Source organism: Phalangium opilio, unplaced genomic scaffold (assembly GCF_054372755.1).
Source record: "Phalangium opilio isolate 3A_F unplaced genomic scaffold, DU_Popi_V2 ptg000194l_1, whole genome shotgun sequence".
In the NCBI taxonomy this organism is placed as follows: Eukaryota; Metazoa; Arthropoda; class Arachnida; order Opiliones; family Phalangiidae; genus Phalangium; species Phalangium opilio.
Genome location: NW_028324212.1, coordinates 2,386,881 through 2,409,329, shown reverse-complemented (window position 1 = coordinate 2,409,329; position 22,449 = coordinate 2,386,881). Strand labels below are relative to the sequence as shown.

Here is a 22,449-nt window from a genome sequence, read left to right as displayed (position 1 = left end):
GAGGGAAAACTCAGAAACCGATACCAAAGGGCCAACCGTTGGCGTGTTATCAAGAATATTCACTTTCGCCAAGTGAGGAATTTGGTTACCTCAATACTTCTAGTCCCCTTATATTACTTCTGACCGTACTTATAATGGTAGAAATAATATTATAGAAAATTGATATTATGGCTATCAATGATTTAACACTGTGTATTGATTTGGTAAAATTGAACGTAATTTGCGAAGTATATACTTGAAAAAAAAAATGCATAACACTATGAAACTTCAAATATCCAGTCCAGATAGCTAAGCTACGTTTTCAAACAAATATTTTATAGTGTGCTTTCGTATTAAGAAAAATTATTGCAAACATTTCCTTTTAATGCACAAACCGGAATTGATGACGTAATTCCATGTTGGAGACGCGGATCAAAATTCATGCCACGTTTATAATCAAAGTATTTAATTTAACTTTAAACGTACCTACGTACCAACCGTCGTCTCACTTAGGAATCAGCCTGTTCCGACTTGCCCTTAAAAATATCGACGTGACAATGAGAACAATGGCAAAAACGTGTTCGTTTCTTGTTTACTGACGCTTGTGTCTGGAATTGTTTGTTTCGTCCTTCAGTCGGTATTGACAATTCCGCCATAAGTATATAATTTATTCTATAAGTCTCCGAAAAGTGAAAGTTATAGATTCTATTTTTTGGCCTAATTGGAAATATATAATACCACAATAAGTTGGTTAGTATCAGTTAGTATTTACTCATAATCATGGTGTAATATATTGATAGCAAGCGGAGCATGAGGACATCCTTATAATTATTTTCATGATGTTATTTTTAGTATACTATGAGACCTTTCTTAGAGGACACTAGTACATTGTAAGTAAAGGTTTCGTCTATAGATAAATCGATTTCTTAATTAGACTCCAGCAATATTATACTTTCAAGAACAAGTGGAAAAATAGGAATATTATCTGCAACAGGTGCTTTCGTATTATCTACGTACGTACCTGAGCTCACGTTTTAGAAAATTACACGGCGTCGAGGAGCTATTCACTAATGATAATTTTCGTTCAGTGGGGATTTTCATTGGTTATTTTGAAGGAATTTAGATTAAGGGTGAGATAGAGGTTACGTGTCGTCATCTTAGTACCGTTAAAGGTAGCACGTGGGGGGCTACTCACTAATTAACACATTGGTGATTTTAAAACGGATTCAGATTGTGGGTTATTTAGAGGGCAGTCTAATCATTTTAGAGCGTAGAGGGGCTACTCACAATTGAAAACTTTCGTTCATTGTTGACTTTCTTGGACGTTTTTAGAATGGAAGGGCATTATGGGTAATCATCGAGGGGCTACTCACTAAAACCTTGTTGTAGATTTTATACAGAATTAAAAATAACGACGGAAGGTGTTCTTTATATTTTAACAGTGTTACCAGACGAACTTGTACTCAATGTGTGCTAGGATGGTTCCAGAGGCTTAAGCCATGTGCCCGTATACATAATATCGTCAATGAATTCTTGCCAGTAGCCGCTGTAGTTTTAGTTATACTTTTACAATGTAACTCGGGAATGCTAATAACTATACGCTCAGTCAAATATTTCGGCATCACCAAAAAATGTAATGAAATTGTAGTCTATAATAATATTCTATTAACTACTACTAATATACTATCTAGATGGAGAAGCTCACTGCATCGATCAATTTTGAATTTCAGCTCGATGAAGTAGAATTTAGAAATGTGAACGTTAACGTCGTTATTAAAAACTCTATTTACCGAGTAAATTACCGCCCTAAATTTGACCATAAATTAAATTACTGTTATCTCGATAATTTATAGTTAGTTTTATTGTAGCTGTTTAATTTCTCATACTATTCTAAGATGGCAGATCTTTAGCATCAACGACGTCATACTCAAGCAATTGTAATCGATGGAAGTGTTACAGACCATGTCAAGCCACAGAGTTGGTTCATTCGATGTGAGTCGAGCCGCCTCGAGCGATTTGAGGGCGACTTTCATAGGCACAACTAATGTTAAATGGAGACATTTAGAAAATGTATAAACAGACCAAAATAAAATTAACGCTCAACTAAACGTTAAAACCACCGAGTAAAATCGGACTGCGTTTGCCATCTTTGAACTCAATAACTAAGAGGCGAGACACGTGGCTTGCTTCTGGATTTATTAGAATGCTAAAAAACAATTAGAGTAGTGTTTTTCGAGGGGTATCTTTGACAGCACACAACATCAATGGATTTTTTTATCATTTTCAATTTTAATAGACCATCTATAGACCAAGTTGCCTGAATAGGCCAAAGAAAAAAACGTTTTGGGGGCGGGGGGCCGTAATGCAAGGTCAGAATGTGAAAAGTGCCGCGAAAAAGAGATTGCAGGAAACTTATGAGAACATGACTGCTGCTCAGCAAGGTTCAGGATTAAAGATAAAGAGACGCAAAGTTAAACGCCTATCACTTTATCACCGTCATTCAAAGCAGACGCCACGCGATATATTTAGCTCCTGAAAAAATCATGTTTTCTCTCCAAGCTCTTAAGAGTGAATTGGACATTTTTGCCCCTGTGCCGATTCAAACTAGTGTCGAACATGCTCAAGGTGTATGGGCCAAACCCTTGGCGGCCATTGGTGATAGCTCTACCCTCGAATACCTTATCTCGGGCAATGGAGATAGCTACATCGATGTAGCCCACACCATGCATTACAACAAAGTCAAAATCACCAACGAAGATGGAAGTGATCTTGCCGATGCCGCCGTGGTAGCTTTCGTGAACAACGCTGGCCATGCATTGTGGAGAACTTGCGATGTTTTCTTGAACAATACCCGAGTTTCTTCAGCCGCTCAAAACTACGCCTTCACTTCTGTTATCGAAACTGTCTCAAATTACGGACCCGCGGCCAAAAAATCTCACCTTATGATGGCCGGATGGGAAAAGGACGAAGCCGGAAAGTTCGACTTTTCAAATAAAGGTTTCGTCGCTCGAATGGCTAAAACTGCTAAATCGGCCGTGATTGAATTTTTTACACCCGTGTTTAGTGACGTGTTTAATATTCCCGAATATCTCTTAAACGGGGTGGACCTTAAAGTCGTGTTTACTCGCAACAAGGACGAGTTTGCCTTAATGTGCCAAGAAACAGCCACTCTCAAAAACTGTGAAGTCAAGATACTAGACGCTGCACTCGCGGTACGTAAAGTTAAACTCAGTCCTAAAATATTGTTAGCGCATGAAGCCGCGCTTAATAACGGTACTGCCAAATATAATTTTACGCGCACCGAACTTAAAACTAAAACTATCTCTACCGGAAGTAGCACCGAGAGTTTTAACAATATATATCTAGGCCCTCAGCCTAATCGCGTCATTATTGGAATAGTTTCCAACGCGGCGTTCAAGGGCAGTTACGCTCTGAATCCCTTTAACTTTAAAACTTGGGATTTAAATTTTTTGTCTCTGTACCTCGATAACGAACAAATACCCTCGAAACCGTTGACTCCTGATTTCGGTAAAAACTTGTATATACAAGCTTATCAAACATTGTTCGCGGGCACGGGTATTCATTATAAAGACGACGGTAACGATATTACTCCCGACGAGTTTGCCAACGGGTTAAACCTCTACGCTTTTGATCTGACACCTGACCTATCTGCTAGCGAAACAAACCACTGGAACCCCGTTAAGCAAGGACAATTAAGATTGGACATGGGATTCGCTAAACCTTTGTCGGAAGCCGCAGTCTGCATTGTATACGCCGAATTTCATAGCATGATTCAAATCGATAAAAATAGAAACGTAATTGTAGATTATTAAAATGTCAGCAACCACCACCGTAGACTTGATTCTCGCTTTATCAGATACGCCCAACTTTTTGGGTGTTTTCGCATCAAATAGGTTACCAAAGGTTACCAGATATCCCGCATCGTTAATTATAAATTTAGATCAGCACTATGAAAAGGGGTCTCACTGGGTATCGGTCTTTATAGACGGAGCTCGTGTAGGGTATTATTTCGATAGCTACGGTTTGCCACCATTTCTGCCTAGTATAAGAAGATTTTTATCTTTAAACTGCAGAAAATGGACTTTTGGTAAACGACAACTTCAGATGTTAGAAAGTAGCGTATGCGGGCAGTATAGCGCCCTCTATCTTATTCATAGAAGTAAGAAGAAAAGTACGAAAGCCTTCCTAAAAGCTTTTACCGCAAATCGAAAAATTAACGATATGAAAATTGCTAAACAATTTCAAAATCATATACGGCGACTAAAAAAGTGTAAAAGGAGCTTATTAACAAACCGTGTGGTTGCCTGGTGGTAATGCGTCCAGCTCTTTGTTGTTTCAACAACATTTGAGTTTCCATTCCAGGGTTCGACTTCCTACCAACGGCGCTTTATTAGTCCGGTTTAGGAAAAAAACCATCTTCAGATATGGCTTGAATCAAGTTTAAGGAGGAGGTTTTTTTTTAAATATTTAACCAATTTATTATTAATTTAACTTAATTATGTATGTTATTATCACGCTAATTAAATGTTTTTGATTTAAAATCCGATTGTTTTACAACTAGCATAAGCCTAGAATAACCTAGCATAAGCCTACCTTTCAGAATCTACCATAGCATAAGCCTACCAGGATCTACAATAGCATAAGCCTACCAGGATCTACAATAGCATAAGCCTATCCCTACAGGTACCAGCCACTTGACGTCATCAAAAATTAGCTGTGACGTCATCAAGAAAACCACCACCATGTGGCTCAACAATTCAAATTTCCCTCCAACAACATCAATTCAACCCCCATTCCCCCCTCCAACACCATCACGTGACGTCATCAATTCCCCCCTCTCCTCCCCCGCAACACCATCACGTGACATCATCAATTCCCCCCCATCTCCCCCCACCCCAGGGATGTCGGTATAAACCCAACAATTTTACCCCCTTCTTTCCCCCCTTTCAGGGGGGGTAAAATTTTACTCTCAGAAAAGCTGCAAGCAAAGCAGGGCATTACGCGATTAGTCGGAGAGCAGGGTGACCACTCTTCCTATATTTCCTATTTTTTCCTATATTTTTAAGTCCTTCCTTTTTTCTCCTATAATTTTAGGATTATTCCTATATTCTCCTATAATTGGAAAATTCTAATGCATACGACGAGACTATCGGCGTTTTACCGTGTTTGAAATATCGCGGAGTGCCTGATCCTTCCGTAACTGCTATAGCGACGCCTGGGGAACTGGAGAATAACTTCATAAATAATTTTTTTTTTGAGCCACTGTCCACAGACGCTATGCGACGCTTCAAAACTGCCTCTGTATTCTGAGGGGAATAATGTCTATACTCTTCTCGTGCAAAACCTTGAGGAAGTTGATACTTGTATTTTTTAAATCGTCTGCTTAGAATTTTGGCGCGCTTTTCTCGCAGACTGAGACTTGATTTTCGGGAGGGGTTAACAAGAGTTCTGCGCACTGAAATAGGTAAATTATTTACAATTTTTTTCCTGTTACTTTTTTTTGCTGAGCTATATAATTAGGTAATTTATTAAATTTATTCATGTTGAAATTTTTTAATTTAAAAGAAGATGCCTGGTGGACTGTCGAAGTTCAAAGATTCCTGGCTGAAAGAAAGGGACAAAAATGGCCATTGCTTGGAAAAGTGGTGTAGAAAGGGAAGTACGGAACACACAGTTACATGTATAGCATGTAGAAAAACCATATCGTGTGCAAACGCTGGTATAGATCAAGTTCTTCAACATGCTAAAGGGAAAGGACACATACTAGCAATGAAAGATCTTCAATCCCAAGAAACCTTACGGTTTTCGACGGGTAATGATGGCAAACCACAGCTTGAATTATATGTGCACGATGATGCTGTGATCAAAGCGGAAACATATTGGGCACTAAACTTAGCGTACACCAACATGACCTTCCGTTCTTGTGATCAGGTTTCTGACCTCTTTAAGGTTATGTTTATGGATAGTCAAATAGCCAAAGATTTTTCAATGGGTCGTACAAAGTGTACCTACTTAATAAGCGATGGGATTGCACCATACTTTTTGTCAGAGATGGTCAAAGAAATAAATTCGTCAAATTGTCCATTTACCATTCACTATGACGAAACAACACAATGTCAAATTAAGAAACAAATGGATATGCATATCCGTTATTGGAGTTTAGTAAGAAACGAGGTTGTTTGTCATTTTTGTAAATCAGTTATGTTTGGTCACGCTAAAGGAGCGGACGTTGCTGAGGCCATAATTTCTAGTCTTGAGGTCGATGGATTTAACCTTCGGTTGCTCATAGCTTTGGGGAGTGATGGCCCTAATGTGAACAAAACGATATGGCGATCTGTGCAAGCAAAGCTGAAGGATTGTGGACACCCTGGTCTTTTGGATATTGGAACGTGTAATGTTCACATTGTGCACAACGCGTTTCGAAAAGGACTGCAGTCCGGCCTAGTCACAAAGTGTGACCAATTAATAGTAGATATCCACACGTTCTTTCACGATTCGTCTGCCAGGCGAGAAGATTTATTTAGAGTTCAAAATGAGATGGATCTACCAACGAAGCTTCCACTCAAGCATTGTTCCTCGAGGTGGTTGAGCATGGGCCCTGCAGTTTTAGCCTTTTTAGAGCAGTTTGACGTCTACTTGAAGTATTTTAAAGACCTCGTGAAAAAAAACAGACAAAGAGCAACCCAAGAGCAAAGCTTATGCCAGAATAATTTCTTTGCTGGTACAAAAAACCGATGAAGTGAAACTTGAACTTCTTTTCCTTGATGATGTCATCCCCTTGTTCACTGGTTTTTTGGAAACATTCCAAGCTAAGACACCCATGATTCATCTCCCGAACGATCGTTTAAGGTAACTAGTTACGGTAATTATATTGAAAATAGCAAAATCATCTGTGATTGAAGGTAGGAATAACATCACGGAAGTGCCTTATCGCGAATCAAGCCATCAGATTGCAATTGAAAAGATAGATATTGGAATCAAAACCAAGAAATTTCTACTAGAAAAGTTTCCCAAAGACAAGCATAAAATGCACTTGTTGAAAATGAGAGAGTTCCTTCTCTTAACCATTCAACATTTGCTGAAAAACTTGCCTTTCTCCAATAAAATCCTGACAAGCGCGTCCATCGTAAACCCTATGAAAGATCCAAATTCTCAAGCAGCCAATGTCAACAAGATTGTCAACATTTTGTCAGAGGGTAGACTAAAACACACAAGCGAAATTATGGATTCATGGAAGCTCTATGAAATTGATGACCATGTAAGGAAGCTAAGAAAAGACACAACAGCTTCTTGTCGTCCTGACCATTTTTGGAAAGTAGTTTTCGAGCAATCCACCACCATTGGAGAGAAGAAGTATCGTGCCTTAGAAGAGCTGATAAAAATCCTGTTGGTGTTACCTCATGGAAATGCGGATGCAGAAAGAGGTTTTTCTGAAAACTCTTACATAGTAACTGATACACGTGTTGCACTTTCGGAACTGTCAATATCGTCTTTGCGTTTGGTAAAAGATGTTGTTAAAATTTACGGTACACCATCTCAAGTACCAGTATCAAAATCCCTCATTCGAAGCGTTGCTCAAGCTCATAAGTCTTACCAGCAAAGAATGGAAAAAGAGAAAGAATTAAAAATGCAAAACGAAAAAGTGAAACAGAAGCAGGAGGAAGAAATGCAAGAAAAAAGGAAAAAACTGGACGAATTAAAAAGCGAAACCAACAACATGAAAGAAAGGAAAGAAAAACTACATGAAGATCAAAAATGTTACATAGAAAAACTGAAAACTTCTCAAACTGTTTTGAAGGAAGCCAGCGACTGATTAGAGAAAGCTATAAAAGCAAAAGATATGAGAGCTATAACAGTTGCTCAAATGCTTTTGAAAACTGGTCATGAGGAAAATGTTAGTGCTCAATCGAAACTAGACTCTATTAATAGTCAGCTACTCGAAATTGAAAACAAAAAACACCATATGCTCCTAAATTTAACCAGCCCTAAAGGTGTTGAACCAGCTCCTAAAAAACCCAAAAAGAAATAAATGTGATAATAACAGTATGTGATAATTTATCGCTCATATATGTGAGGTGATATGTTCTATTTGCAATAAAAATATGGTTCCTACTTTTTAATATATGAATATCATTTTTCTAAAAGAAATGCACCCCATTTATCTTATATTTTTCAGTAATTTCTTCCTATATTTTACGCCAATTTCCTCCTATATTTTCCTATATTTTACGCCAATTTCCTCCTATATTTTCCTATATTTCCAGGATAAATTTCCTATATTTCCTTTAAAGGAATTTACAATTTTCAGTGGTCACCCTGGGAGAGGCTTAGTTTAAATTATCCATAAAACCTGAACCTAATATGAGTTTTAAAATCATTCCGAGATATTTCCTGGATGTTTCACTATTTATAATTCATAGAAGATTCGAAAAACCCTTTAGATTTTCCTTTTCAACCTCCCTTAAGAAATATTAGAAAAACCTCTAAGAAATATGTTTTGTTTTACAATACCATGTCTTATATCTTCACTTTAAATTTTTATTAAAATTAAACTTACCTCTTTTTTCCCATTGAGATTTGATATAAAATAACACTGAATCTGATTTGATACCCAGTCTAATCCGATTACAAATTTAGACTGTTGGGATTTGGGAACGTAAAATGTACTACCCCAATGGAAGGCTTATTGGAAATGTACTTTTCCCCACTTGAGGGTATTAAAATTTCCGTCGCCCTCCACGAAAGGCCTTCTTGAACAGGTATTCGATACATAGGGTCAGGTGAAGTTTTCAACGACAGCTATAATAAATAACAGCAAAGCAGCCTTTACGCATAGCGCCCTTTCCGCCTGAAACTGAATCTCTCATTCGAGCTACGTTGCCGGTATTCCGCATCCCCTCTGGCTAATCCCAAGCGTCGTCCCCCGAACTAGCTCTCAGTAAGTCTCTATAGCATAAATAAGTATAGGTAGTATCATACTTATGGAACATAGGTCATAAACTTATGGTTGTACTTCTTTCGTATTTTTCATAGCTAGAGAGCGAGGCCCAGGGTTTACCAAGTGGCCACATTTTTTTTCCGTGACGTCAAAGATGTTTTTCCTATACGTGCGTCACTGGTTTATCCCTGGACCCCAACTCTCGCGCTTTACAAAGTTGTTTCTAAAGATTACTGAAAAGAATAAAATTAGGTAGGTTTTAAAGAACTGTTTTCTAGTGGTTTTATTTTTTCTTTTCTTTACATGTGTTGTTGAAATATAAGTGTTAAATATTTGAATTAGTTGAGTTGGATGAAATAGAAAAACTAAAAAAAAAATATAGCATAAATAAGTATAGGTAGTATCATACTTATGGAAATATATTGTTAAAAAAGAAGAGAGAACTTTATGGCAATTAAAAACAAGTACTTTATTTAGGTGTAAGTTGCCTATTAAAATACATTAAGATGAGAGCTTTCGGCTCGCGAGCCTTCATCAGTCATACTAAAATCTAACGCGCGTGACACTTACGAGGTAACCTCGGTTTTTAAAAAATCTTGAACAAAATGCCTGTCGTCTATGACTCCCCAATATTTTGCTTCAGCACAACCTTGATTTAAATTTAATATCCCTGATTTTTTAATAAATATACCCTCAATAAATTTTCTTTTTCGCCAATTTTTTTCCCGATATAAAACTTTCGGATATTTAAAATCCATTATGTGACCTTTCGACTCCCAAACATGAACCGCTATGCCGTTTTCTTTATCATAATTTTTAATGCATTGCTTATGCCCTGAGAACCTATTTTTTAACGTTTGTTGTGTTTCACCAACATACGTTTCGCCGCATGTTTCACATTTTACTTGGTAAACGACGCAGCGATTATCCAATAGGTTAATATCTCTTTTAGGCCTATTTTTAACTAAGTGATAGTTTAAATTTTGTCCACCTATATTTAATAATTTAACGTTGAATTTATTTTTTAATAATCTACCTAATTTTTCACTAATTCCCCTAATGTACGGAAGCGCTAAACATGGTTGAGAGTCTCTAGGTCTATTGTAATCGTTATTAACAATGTTATTTTTAAAAATCGAATCAATTAAACCATTTGGGTAATTACTATTAATTAACTGATTTTTTACGATGGCTTTATCAGTCTCAGGTTCGTCGGAAATATTTTCTATACGGTGTTTTAAGCTTTTTACTATACCTAACTTTACAATTTGGCTGTGGCAGGAATTGTAATCTAGAAATTTTTTACAATGGGTAGGTTTTTGAAAGAGAGTACATTTTAAACTATTGTCATTATCTAATCTTTTGGTCATTATATCTAAAAAGGGTAAACTGCCATTATCTTCTAATTCAATTGTAAATTTAATAGAATTATCTAAACTATTCACTAAATCCAATAACAGATTTGTATTGTTTCTTACATTTTTTAAAATGACAAAAATGTCATCGACGAACCTTACCCAAAATTTAATATTTCTTGCCATTCTTTTGTGACTAAATAGTTTTTCTTCAATGAACTCCATATATAAATTAGCTAAGACACTCGAAAGTGGATTACCCATCGCTAAACCCTTTGTTTGTACAAAAAATTGATCTTTAAAGCTAAAATATGTGTTTTCTATACAAATTCGGCTAAGTTCTACGATTGAATCAATGGTTAAGTCCGTTCTGTTTTTTAAGGCGGGGTCCTTCACTAATTTACATCTTAAAACATCTAGAACACCTTCAATCGGTACCCTAGTGTATAAGTTTATTACATCTAGGCTAAGGATAGCATCAGAAATATTTACTTGGATCTTTTTAACTTTCTCTACGAAATCATACGAGTTTTTTAAACTTCGTTCAGTATTATTTGTTAGTGGGGAGATTATTGGTACGAGATTCTTAGCTAAATAGTAGGTGGGGCCATCAATACTGGAGACAATTAACCTTAATGGACACCCTTCTTTATGGACTTTAGGCAAACCATAAACATGAGGCGGTTTAAGGTTGCTTGCTATAAATCTAAAGTACGTTCTATTATCAAGCTCTTTGTTTTTAATGCATTCGGTAATTTTCGCCCGTACCAGTTTATCAATTTTTTGAGAACAATCACCAATTATAGTATCGTAATCACCACTATTTTCAAGAACATTTAAGATCTTCTCGTCATAAACTAAACTATATAGAATAACAACTTTGCCACCTTTATCAGCGTTAACAATTTTGATGCTGGGGTTGTTTTTCAGATTTTTAAGCGCGATTTTTTCGTTAGGAGACAAATTGTCAAAAGTTTTATTAAACCTGGGTTTGTCGAAACTGTTCTTCACTAAACTACGAATGTCTTGTTTAGTACAGTCCTCGAGGTCAGTTTGTTGTAACAGAAAATCTTCGGTTTTTGCTAGAATATCTAGGAAACCGGTGTTTTGATTGTATGGAGTGAATTTTAGGCCTTTTGCTAGTAACCTAGTTTCAATATCACTTAATGAATTCGCGGAAAGGTTAATTACGTTGTCGGTATTCTGAGGTAATTCCTTAGTGGGGTTTTCTTCGATAAGGGTGGCATTTAAACGTTGGAACTTATCAGTTAGTTTTTTCTTACAATTACGAAACTCACAACTGAAGTCTTGTTCAATCACGTCAAGCAAAAAGATTGTCGTAGGGTAATCCACAAATTTGAAGAGGAGGACCTCCAATTCTTGGCATTCAGAGCGCAGATGTCTTAGCTTTTTATGTAGGTCGATCAAGGTTTTCTTGATTAGCGTTAATTCCAAATTAAGTTTTTGTTTTTTGATAGTACGATTTATCAAAAATCCATGGTTGAGATTCAATTTTAGGCCTTGGGGAGTCAATCCAGCCGACTTGCATCTTTTCAGGAACGTGATCTGATTTTTGACCGAGGCTAGTTTACGCTTCGTGTGTCGTAGAACTTAGCCGAATTTGTATAGAAAACACATATTTTAGCTTTAAAGATCAATTTTTTGTACAAACAAAGGGTTTAGCGATGGGTAATCCACTTTCGAGTGTCTTAGCTAATTTATATATGGAGTTCATTGAAGAAAAACTATTTAGTCACAAAAGAATGGCAAGAAATATTAAATTTTGGGTAAGGTTCGTCGATGACATTTTTGTCATTTTAAAAAATGTAAGAAACAATACAAATCTGTTATTGGATTTAGTGAATAGTTTAGATAATTCTATTAAATTTACAATTGAATTAGAAGATAATGGCAGTTTACCCTTTTTAGATATAATGACCAAAAGATTAGATAATGACAATAGTTTAAAATGTACTCTCTTTCAAAAACCTACCCATTGTAAAAAATTTCTAGATTACAATTCCTGCCACAGCCAAATTGTAAAGTTAGGTATAGTAAAAAGCTTAAAACACCGTATAGAAAATATTTCCGACGAACCTGAGACTGATAAAGCCATCGTAAAAAATCAGTTAATTAATAGTAATTACCCAAATGGTTTAATTGATTCGATTTTTAAAAATAACATTGTTAATAACGATTACAATAGACCTAGAGACTCTCAACCATGTTTAGCGCTTCCGTACATTAGGGGAATTAGTGAAAAATTAGGTAGATTATTAAAAAATAAATTCAACGTTAAATTATTAAATATAGGTGGACAAAATTTAAACTATCACTTAGTTAAAAATAGGCCTAAAAGAGATATTAACCTATTGGATAATCGCTGCGTCGTTTACCAAGTAAAATGTGAAACATGCGGCGAAACGTATGTTGGTGAAACACAACAAACGTTAAAAAATAGGTTCTCAGGGCATAAGCAATGCATTAAAAATTATGATAAAGAAAACGGCATAGCGGTTCATGTTTGGGAGTCGAAAGGTCACATAATGGATTTTAAATATCCGAAAGTTTTATATCGGGAAAAAAATTGGCGAAAAAGAAAATTTATTGAGGGTATATTTATTAAAAAATCAGGGATATTAAATTTAAATCAAGGTTGTGCTGAAGCAAAATATTGGGGAGTCATAGACGACAGGCATTTTGTTCAAGATTTTTTAAAAACCGAGGTTACCTCGTAAGTGTCACGCGCGTTAGATTTTAGTATGACTGATGAAGGCTCGCGAGCCGAAAGCTCTCATCTTAATGTATTTTAATAGGCAACTTACACCTAAATAAAGTACTTGTTTTTAATTGCCATAAAGTTCTCTCTTCTTTTTTAACAATATATTTTTATTAACTTATACTATGGCTTCGAAAAAGTTTAACATTTATACTTATGGAACATAGCTCATAAACTTATGGTTTTATTAATATTTTTTGGCATATTTTGTCAGTCTAAATAAATTAACTTGTTTGAAAACTATTATTCCATTTAACTTTTTTCGGTAATCTACATTTTTGAAGCAAACTCCGCAGGGTGGTAGAGTTTCCTCCCGATGGTGGGGCTAATTTTTACGTCAGAAAGCAAATACTTCCTCTGAGCTATCATGGTGGAGGTCTTGAAAATTATAGACACGCCGCCCGAGTCGCTAGGAATTCCGGGAGAAATCTAGACTTGCGTCCTCACTCTAAGGTCAACAGAGAGATTGTAACAAGCGAGTTGGAGCTTCTACTTCCGCGGCTGCTCATAAATGTTTTAATTAGGGCTTGCGACGTGATAAACGACTATGGACAAAAATTATTCAATGATTGTACACTTGTTGAAAATAATACAACCATTGAATAGTATTAGCCCCCAGCCATTGTATAGTGATCTTTCCCTAAAAATAAATCTGTCTGCAAAAGAAATAAGAATTGTATTAACTATAAATTATCTTTGTAAAAATTGATAATAGACAACATACAATTTTTCAATGCTGGGGGATTTCGGTCTATGATGAGTAATGTCCTGTACCTCTAAAGTTTAATTAAATCTGGAAGAGCATGCATGAAACACAGTTATTGACAATAATTTCTTTTTTGGATTTTTGGTTTTTTTGGTATTTTTGGTTTTTTTGGTATTTTTGGTTTTTTTGGTATTTTTGGTTTTTTTGGTATTTTTGGTTTTTTTTTGTATTTTTTTTTCGGATTTTTTTTTAATTAGAACCGTTAAAGCTTAATTAACCCTTCCCTACTAAGTTACGGCGCTTACTTCGGCCACAAAATTTAGGACCGTTTCAGCGTAATTTTTCCCTTCTCTACTGATCAATTAATTCTAGGCGTAATGCCCCCGGAACTCCTTCTAAGCGAAATCTTATGACAGGCAGGCCTCTAAAAGCTCCTTGAACGGCGGGATCTACAACTGGCTGTTGAACTGCGGCATTTAATGCAGCTTCAACGGGGGCAACTGCTGGTGGGTCAACACGAGCTAATGGAAAGGGGTCAACTGCTGGTGGGTCAACACGAGCTACTGGATAGGGGTCAACTGCTTGTGGGTGAATACGAGCTACTGGAAAGGGGTCAACTGCTTGTGGGTGAATACGAGCTACTGGAAAGGGGTCAACTACTTGTGGGTGAATACGAGCTACTGGAAAGGGGTCAACTACTTGTGGGTGAATACGAGCTACTGCTACTGGCCTCACCGCCAGAGGAATTGCCCATTGAACATTCGGGGGATCATCTATCTCGCGATCTTCATCAATTTCATATTGAGGACCGGGATTAACGCAATGTGCGGCATGTCTCAAAAATAACAAAATGTCGCCATGTTCATTGAAATCATTCGTTGCACGGATAATTCGCCTGTTGTTTGTCTCAATCACTCTACGACAAAAAATTAATAACCTTTGTTTAGTTTTTTGACATTATATCCTAGTCGTAAATTATTAGACATTTTTCGTACTAAATTGTAAGCACTCTACTTCTTCAACCCACCTCCTAATGATTATCTAAACATTACATTATTGTGCAATGAATTCTAAGTTATCTGACACTGTTTTTAATTGTTATAATTATTAGTATTTACTTGTTTAATTATTATTTATTGTTAAAATTATTATTTTTTTTAATATTACATCATTATCCGTTTTTTGTTCTCATACTATTGTACTCTTTTAGTGTCTTTCCGTAACATGCCTAATGTATCGATTTACTATGTTCACACATACGTCACATTGTTGACTTTGTGAACAAAACACATTCAAATAAATAAAATAAATAAATAAATAAATAAAGTGGTTTTGATTTCTACCTGTCCTTATCACATTTCCTCGCGTAGTTAAGTCTATGTAATCCCTTAATTGACTATCCTCAAGTAATATCAAATACTCTGAAATAAAAATAATTAGATTTTAACAAAAGGTAAGCTTGTAGGTGTAAATTAGTGTGTAACAAAATGGTGTTTATTTACCTATATAATTCCAAAACGATGGGTGGTTACCAACGAACGCTTTGTTCAATTGTGCATGGAAAGACTCGACATCACTGTTAGTCGCTTTTCCCTTCCATAAACTGACATTAAAGCGTGGGAAACTGTACTAATCCAGAAATTTTCGACGTAATCTTGTCTGATGCTCGCAGCTGGAAGTAGTAACAGAACAATTACCATTTTCATTATCTTCTTGGGACTGTCAAGAAGAGGATTTTCCACAGGTATATCCCGTCTGTAAACTTCACCCAAGGGATTAGCACTGATTCTCCGGTAAATAGCCTAATCGATGTAAAATAATCGCAATTCATTAAAATATATCGGCCCTTCTTCAAAAAAATAAAATTTTCGTTATTATTCCGTTGTTTTGTAATAATACCTGAAAATAGTGAAACCAACAACCAGAAAGTCTAGCTGCAGGGAAGAAAGACTGAAAGATGTTTTGCAATCCCATTTTAAAATCTGTCATGATGTTAGCTGGTTGAAAATTTGGGTATTCTCTTGCTAAGTATTCTAAGAGCTCGTGATGGGCAGCCGATCTTTTGGTACCCATCAAAGCAAACACAAAAGGAAAAACGTAGTGATTTGGAGGTCCTGAATCGAAATGGATCGTTATAAGCTGCTGGAACATGATGGGCCCGCTCGCAGCCCGACAATTAGGGCCCCTTCTCGAGGGTCGAGCGTTCAAGAAGTATGAGAGCATCACGAACGTTAAATATTACTACTTTACTTTTTCATGTTTTATTGCAAATGCGCTTTGTCTGCCCTCTACTAAGATTTCTCTTACATACATGGTTTACTCCCCTTGACAGCAGTGCTGGGCAAAAACTCTTACAGATTTTTTTTTATTACGAAAAATAGAACTCCCTTCGCAAAATTTTAGAATTATATAGAACCAGATTCATCAAATTAAAGGATTATACAGGACTTATAAATAATTAGATTTGGAGCGTGGATAACTTTATTTTTTTGTGAACGTAAGATTCCTTAAATTACGTTACATCGCACCTAGATCTAACCAAATACTAAAGGGATCACATTTACAGGGCTCCCACCAGGTCCCTAAAAGTCCCTAAAGTCCCTATTTTCCTACAAGGTCCTTAATCTGCCCTAAAATTGGTATTCGGTCCTTAAATCACCCTATTTTTATAAACCTCGCAAAAAGTATAAGGGTGACCTGAAAATGTCTTGTCTGAGATTTGACCAGAGCCCCAAATTTGCGGAGCTCGCTTCGCTCGTTCCAGTTATTTATGATTTACTTAATGTTAAATTTAAACGAATTAATTGGCTAATTTTTATAACAATAACAACTCGTGCAAAAATTATTCGACTGAATTTCGCCTGGTTTTCATATATGTTCGCCATGTACGTTATTGCAGATGGCCAGGGAAATTTGTTCAAGTTAGTCAGGGAAAACCTGGAAAAGTCAGGGAATTTCATTCCAAAAATTTTGTACGAACCCTGAAAAGGTCCAAATTCTAGTTCAGTGGATTTTTTAAAAAACCAGTAAACATGATACGAAAATAGTTACTTTTAATAAAAAAAACCTTCCTTATACATTAGAGCCAGTATCAAGTCTTACCTACCGCTCCCTTAGAATAAGAATATAAACAAAAGAAAGTCGGAAATAATATCCTATTTTGTCGAAAAAATAGAAGAGAGTAATAGGTTCCTAACTGTCTGTTTGTGATATTTTCACAGAATAGATATCATTTTGTTTTACCAGTGGTCCCGGGCCTTTTTGGTTCCTACTTTTAGAATTTATGTCCCTATTTTACCCTATTTTTATCGTGAAAAGTCCCTTTTTCCCCTATTTATTTTTGAGATTTTGGTGGGAGCCCTGCATTTAGATTCACTTGAAAATGTGACTAATAATAATAAAACTGTAAGCAAAAAAGGGTTATAAAAGTGACTGAAAATGAGCAAATCAAGCTATTTAAAAGTGTCAGGTAGGAAGATATGTTTTCAAAGATGACAGATTTTCTTAATTCTTTTTTAAATAAATATATTTTATAGGTCTGTTGAGCCAATCTGTGAGCTTAGATATTTAATTGAAAGGTGTAAGGCAAAGTTCAATTGTGTTATTTTGAAGCGCAGTTCAGAATGCAAAAAAAATAGTTATCGTTTCATACAAAAACCATAAAACTAAGTGAGTTCCGAGATTTTTTGATCTGATCAAATTAGGGATGAACTGCTACCGGTACTCGGGGTTTTCCGATGGTATCGGATAGGTTGATTTAATATGATACTAAACCGATACTCGTTTAAAATGCATTCTATGGCGCTACATGAAGCTTTTAGGTCTTTCAGTAACGTATTGATGGTGATAACATGGATAAAGTATGCGCGCGAGGAAATTTATATTCACGCTATAGGATAGGCAACTCAATATCTCGAGCGACAGCTTAGTCTGTATATACTCTGTTACAACATCGAATTTCAGTACGCGCAAAGCTATGTCTCGATGTAACCATGGATTTATAAAAAACTATCGTTTGTGGATATGGTACTTCTACCTTTGGTAAGGCAATGCCTCTAGTTCACGATTTCGGGTGGAAGCTGGGTGGCAAGATGCACTTTCGTCCCCCTTGCCTCTAGGGGTCTGGACGGAAGTGAGGCGTTTAAACGGAAATCGAATGTATGCTTCTTTTTGTCAAGAGGGGGAGCCACTAGAAATCTACTTTTAATTATCGTCTGCTTGTTTTTATTTTACAATTACGACCGTTACGTTTAAAACAGTTAGGAAATTAATTTTAAAATTTAAATTTTAAAGTCATTAGTGTAAGATGGGGAGAAATAAGAACTGCATATATCCAACGTGTAATAGCGATTCTAGAAGATCCGAGAAACCTCATATGTTTGGGGTAACATTTATACCTTTTCCTAAACCAAAAACCAAACCCGTGTTATGTAATAAATGGTTAAAATGGCTCAAAGAAGTTAGAAAAGACTTTACTAAGGATAAAATTACTAAAAACACATACTTATGCAATAAACACTTTGTGGGATTAAATGGTCCAAGTGAAACTTTTCCTGACCCTGTTCATTCTAACGTAAGTAAAAACGTTCTATTGCTTAATTTTTAGTATAATTAGATGTGGTCTTTTAATTAAAGAGCATGGTATCTATCTTGCAACCTTTGTCGTCAGTTGTGGAAGCAAGCGAACCTACTGCGATAGAACCAACTCAATCTGCTGTTAGTAATACTAGAAAATGTTTATTGTTGATACTTCACGGTAGATGAGATTCTGTTTTAATTGCATAGAGTATGATACGTGCTTTGAATCCTGCTTGCTCAAGTACCCCTAAAGCGCCCCACCATACACCGATGTGCATCACTCAAGATCATATAGTAGCTGATAGTTCGTTAAATATGGATGAAACTGTATTATCAATGCATTGGGGAGATCTCAGCTCCGTTAATTTAGACGTTGATGATGCAATAAGGAACATGAGTAATTCAAAATACTACTGTCCATTCTGTCACTATTTTGCTTTTATTTACTAGCAGTTCAATTTTAATAGGTAATGCAGAGTCTCTACACTTGACCAAAGCAAGTGAAGATCAAAATAATCCTGAGGTGATCAACCAGTTTGGTGATGAAAATATGGCAAGAATGACCAACCCGTTTGAAGAAGAAAGTCAAATAAAAGGGGATAATGTGGCGATGGTACCTCAATTGCTCAATGAAAATTATGTAGGACAAATCTGCCTCACTGACTGTGAAGATAACAAGGATAATACCAATCAAAGCAGTCAAAATGATGTAGACATGTCACAAAATCGCACTTGTACAGATAATGAAGAATGGAGTATAAAAAACTTGAAAGACTTTTTGAACTCGCCAGATTGGTTAAAATTAGTAGATGAAAATTGGCTGTCCAACCTGTCTAATTTAGGAAATAGTGAAGTTCACTTTTTAAAGGTCAACAAAGAGTCAAACACACCTTTAATATCAATAACTATAACTAAGGATAATAGCTTACAAGTTAAGGTTTGTGGCAAAGATATATTAAATCATAGTATGGTTCAGTTACCAGAGACAATATCGAGTGTGAATTCTCTTATTGAACTTTTAACCACCATCAACCGCTTTAAGATTTGCCAAGGAATTAAAGAGCCTGAAATGGTAAACATTTTGAAGGAAAGATGTCGAGGGAAAGTTCACTTCTCAGCTATACGAGACGATAACTGCATGGGTATTTCAAACAACAAAACATGTTTTCATTGCTCAAAATTAAGGAGTTACGCATTGAAAACATTTTCTGGAGGGAAAAAAACGAGCAACAGGAGAAAGTACAAGTCACTATCTAAAGAAGAACTTATTTCATTGCTGAAGAAATCTAAAGCTTGCGAAAGAAAAGCAAGAAGGCAAGTTAAACAAGAGAAGAGAAAAGCAAAGAAACATATATATGTTGACAGCCAACCATTAGAAGAACCTGAAGATAATGATTGCATTGAAACAATTTTGACAAAAACAATACCAAAAAAAGATGACCAATCATTTGTTTCCTTGTTTTTACGAGAGCAATTGAAAGCAATTAAACAAAAAGATGCACGTGGCCGAAGGTGGCACCCGTATGTCATTCAGTGGTGCATGTATCAATATCATAAGGCCCCAAACGCGTACAAAAGCTTGGCCAAATCTAAAATATTGCAGTTGCCTTCATATAGCACTCTATTTAGACATTCAACTCATAACGGGAGTTTACCTGGATTTTCAAATGAAGTGTTTAATCAACTCAAAGAAGATATAAAACCTTGGCAATTAAAGCCTCATCAACAATATTTCACCATTCTTCTGGATGAGATGAAAGTGAAAGAAGAATTAGTTTACAAAAAAATACTGGCAACATAATTGGTTATAGTCAATTAAACAATGCAAGAAACCAGATTAAAAGCCTTCAATCAGATACGTTCAAAGAAAAAAAAGTAGCCAATAATGTTCTAATGTTGATGTTAAGAGGAACCACAACCCATGAGAAATATCCATTCGCACACTTTGCTACCAACGGATTAACTGGAGATGACCTTAACTCTATAATTTGGGAAGCTGTTGAAAAACTTGAAGCAATTGGCATTAAAGTACTAGGCGTCATTGGGGATGGTGCAGCCACCAACAGAAAGTTTTTCACCACGAATACAACAGTAGATTCTCCACATTACTGTATTAATCCATTTAGTGCGGACGAAGAAAGACCGTTCTTTTTCATGTTTGACCCTCCCCATCTCTTAAAAACAAAAAGGAATTGTTTATGGTCAAGTGAAGAAACATGCAAAGTTCGTCTCATGCTAAACAATGGCCAATATATTCTTTGGAAACCGATTAGAGATTTATTTGAAAAAGAAAGATCCCAACCTGGTAACCTTCGAAAAGCGCACAAATTGACTGGGGATCATATTTATCTTAATTCTTACACGAAGATGAAAGTTCGATATGCATCACAAGTACTCAGTAAAACTGTTGCAGAAGCGATAAAAGAAGAATTTGGCGAAGAATATGCCGAAACTGTGAAGTTCATTGAGATATTTGACAAATGGTTTGACATATTCAATACCACAAATTTCAACGCAGCTTACCATAAAAGAAAACCCAATAAAAGACCTTTCAAGACAATTAATGATCAGCGGCTTAGTGTGAGTATTCCTTTTAACGTTTTAATTATGAACAAATTGAGTGAATTCTTTGCAGTGGTTAGAAAATGACTTCTTGGGGTACCTAGATGATTGGGAACAATACACCCAAAATATCCATCCAGGTAAATTCAAGCCAGAGGAAAGGAAGAAAATGATCCTTTCGCAGGAAACACTGGCAGGCTTGAGGCAAAGTAGTAAGATATTCTATTTTAGATTAAATTAAAGTATTAAGTACCTGCTACTAAAGTTTTACCTATGTTTTGAAATAGCTAAGGCAATGGTGGCTATCATAAAATTTCTCCTTGGCAAAGGAGCTTCGTTTGTTTTGACTGGGAATTTTAATCAAGACCCACTAGAACTGGAATTTTCAAAGCAGCGTGGTGCGAATGGGAGAAACGATAACCCAACTATTGAAACCTTTGGAAATAATAGAGAATCCCTCCTTATGTTAAGACGATACAAAATACCGACACACACATCTGAAGGAAACACCACCACTTCAAATAATACCAACGATGAGCTTTAACTAATATCATTTATATATCTCAATTACTATGGAGATTGTCAATAATTAAAAACTTATAAAAAACATTTCAAAACTTTTGAAAAATAAAAAAATAGGAACATTAATTACAAAACTTTTGAAAAATAAAAAAATAGGAACATTAATTACAAAACTTTTGAAAAATAAAAAATAGGAACATTTCAAAACCTTTAAACGATTAAAAATAGGAACATTTCCATTTCAATTGCACTTGTTCATCATTGACTAGGTTTATCACTTTGCAAATTTACCAGTAGAAAGTTGCTCCATCTGTTTTCTTAATCTCGCCTTTGAATCAGCTAGGGATTTGATAGCTTTAAGTCTATTTTTCGTTTTAAATTCTTCTTTGAGCTTCTTGAGATGACCATTTCCAATTGTATTTATGAAATAACTAACGCAGTGGTCAAACAGCTTGGGCCTCTCAAATTCAGGAACACAATTATCACAAAGGCTACTCCAAGATTGCACAATTGTTTCGTTTTCTTTTATCTCAGCTTTTGCTTTAACTACTCGGTTTTCATTATAATTGTTGAAGTAGTATGGAATGACGATTTTATAGATTTTAACAAAGAGTTCGTATACTTCTTGTGTTGGGTAAAATAAACCACCTCTATTTAGACTGTCGATCCACTTCCTTAGATTAAAAGCAACATTTTCTTTTGTCGTGTGCATTTTTGAAACGAGGTTCCTTCCAAATTCTGACTTACGAGCTAGTGATTGAAGAGTTGCACCAATTACGTACATAAAAACCGAAGGGTGCTCTTCTATTTTTGCACTAACGTCAATTGTCATAATTTGAATTCTTTTAGATCCATTTTCTATTATTCTTTTTAAGAGAAGGTTGATGCCAACAGTTCTATCTCTTTCGTCAAGATCCTTAAAACCCTGAAATTGTTACATTATAAATCAACCTGATTCATAATTATTATTCACATTTTCTTACATCTGTATGTTTTAAAGAATTTAAAA

At 35.7% G+C, this 22,449-nt stretch overlaps 2 protein-coding genes and 1 long non-coding RNA gene across 3 annotated transcripts; all 3 read left to right on the top strand.

The window, feature by feature from the left end:
- The first annotated feature begins 17,763 nt into the window (after positions 1–17,763).
- On the top strand, positions 17,764–20,157 carry LOC149622682 (uncharacterized). Its single transcript, XM_089853584.1, has 6 exons — positions 17,764–17,819; positions 18,072–18,351; positions 18,414–18,494; positions 18,564–18,780; positions 18,824–19,293; positions 19,399–20,157. The coding sequence occupies exons 2-6, from the start codon at positions 18,085–18,087 to the stop codon at positions 20,155–20,157; spliced, it is 1,794 nt and encodes a 597-aa protein (XP_089709710.1). The 5' UTR covers positions 17,764–17,819; positions 18,072–18,084.
- A 49-nt stretch (positions 20,158–20,206) lies between these two features.
- Positions 20,207–20,862, top strand: LOC149622681 (uncharacterized). Its single transcript, XM_089853541.1, has 2 exons — positions 20,207–20,661; positions 20,724–20,862. The coding sequence occupies exons 1-2, from the start codon at positions 20,250–20,252 to the stop codon at positions 20,756–20,758; spliced, it is 447 nt and encodes a 148-aa protein (XP_089709667.1). The 5' UTR covers positions 20,207–20,249; the 3' UTR covers positions 20,759–20,862.
- An 11-nt stretch (positions 20,863–20,873) lies between these two features.
- On the top strand, positions 20,874–21,826 carry LOC149622680 (uncharacterized). Its single transcript, XR_016374974.1, has 3 exons — positions 20,874–20,936; positions 20,992–21,130; positions 21,206–21,826. It is a non-coding gene; the product is annotated as an uncharacterized LOC149622680 (long non-coding RNA).
- Positions 21,827–22,449: the final 623 nt, after the last annotated feature.

Bases quoted from the DNA above. Each gene is read 5' to 3' on its own strand.
- LOC149622681 (XM_089853541.1), top strand. From the start codon at position 20,250: ATGTTGATGTTAAGAGGAACCACAACCCATGAGAAATATCCATTCGCA. The intron at 20,662-20,723 runs GTAACCTTCGAA...TCTTACACGAAG, and splicing joins AAAAGAAAGATCCCAACCTG to ATGAAAGTTCGATATGCATC.
- LOC149622682 (XM_089853584.1), top strand. From the start codon at position 18,085: ATGGGGAGAAATAAGAACTGCATATATCCAACGTGTAATAGCGATTCT. The intron at 18,352-18,413 runs GTAAGTAAAAAC...TTTTAATTAAAG, and splicing joins CTGACCCTGTTCATTCTAAC to AGCATGGTATCTATCTTGCA. The intron at 19,294-19,398 runs GTTTGTGGCAAA...AACCGCTTTAAG, and splicing joins ATAATAGCTTACAAGTTAAG to ATTTGCCAAGGAATTAAAGA.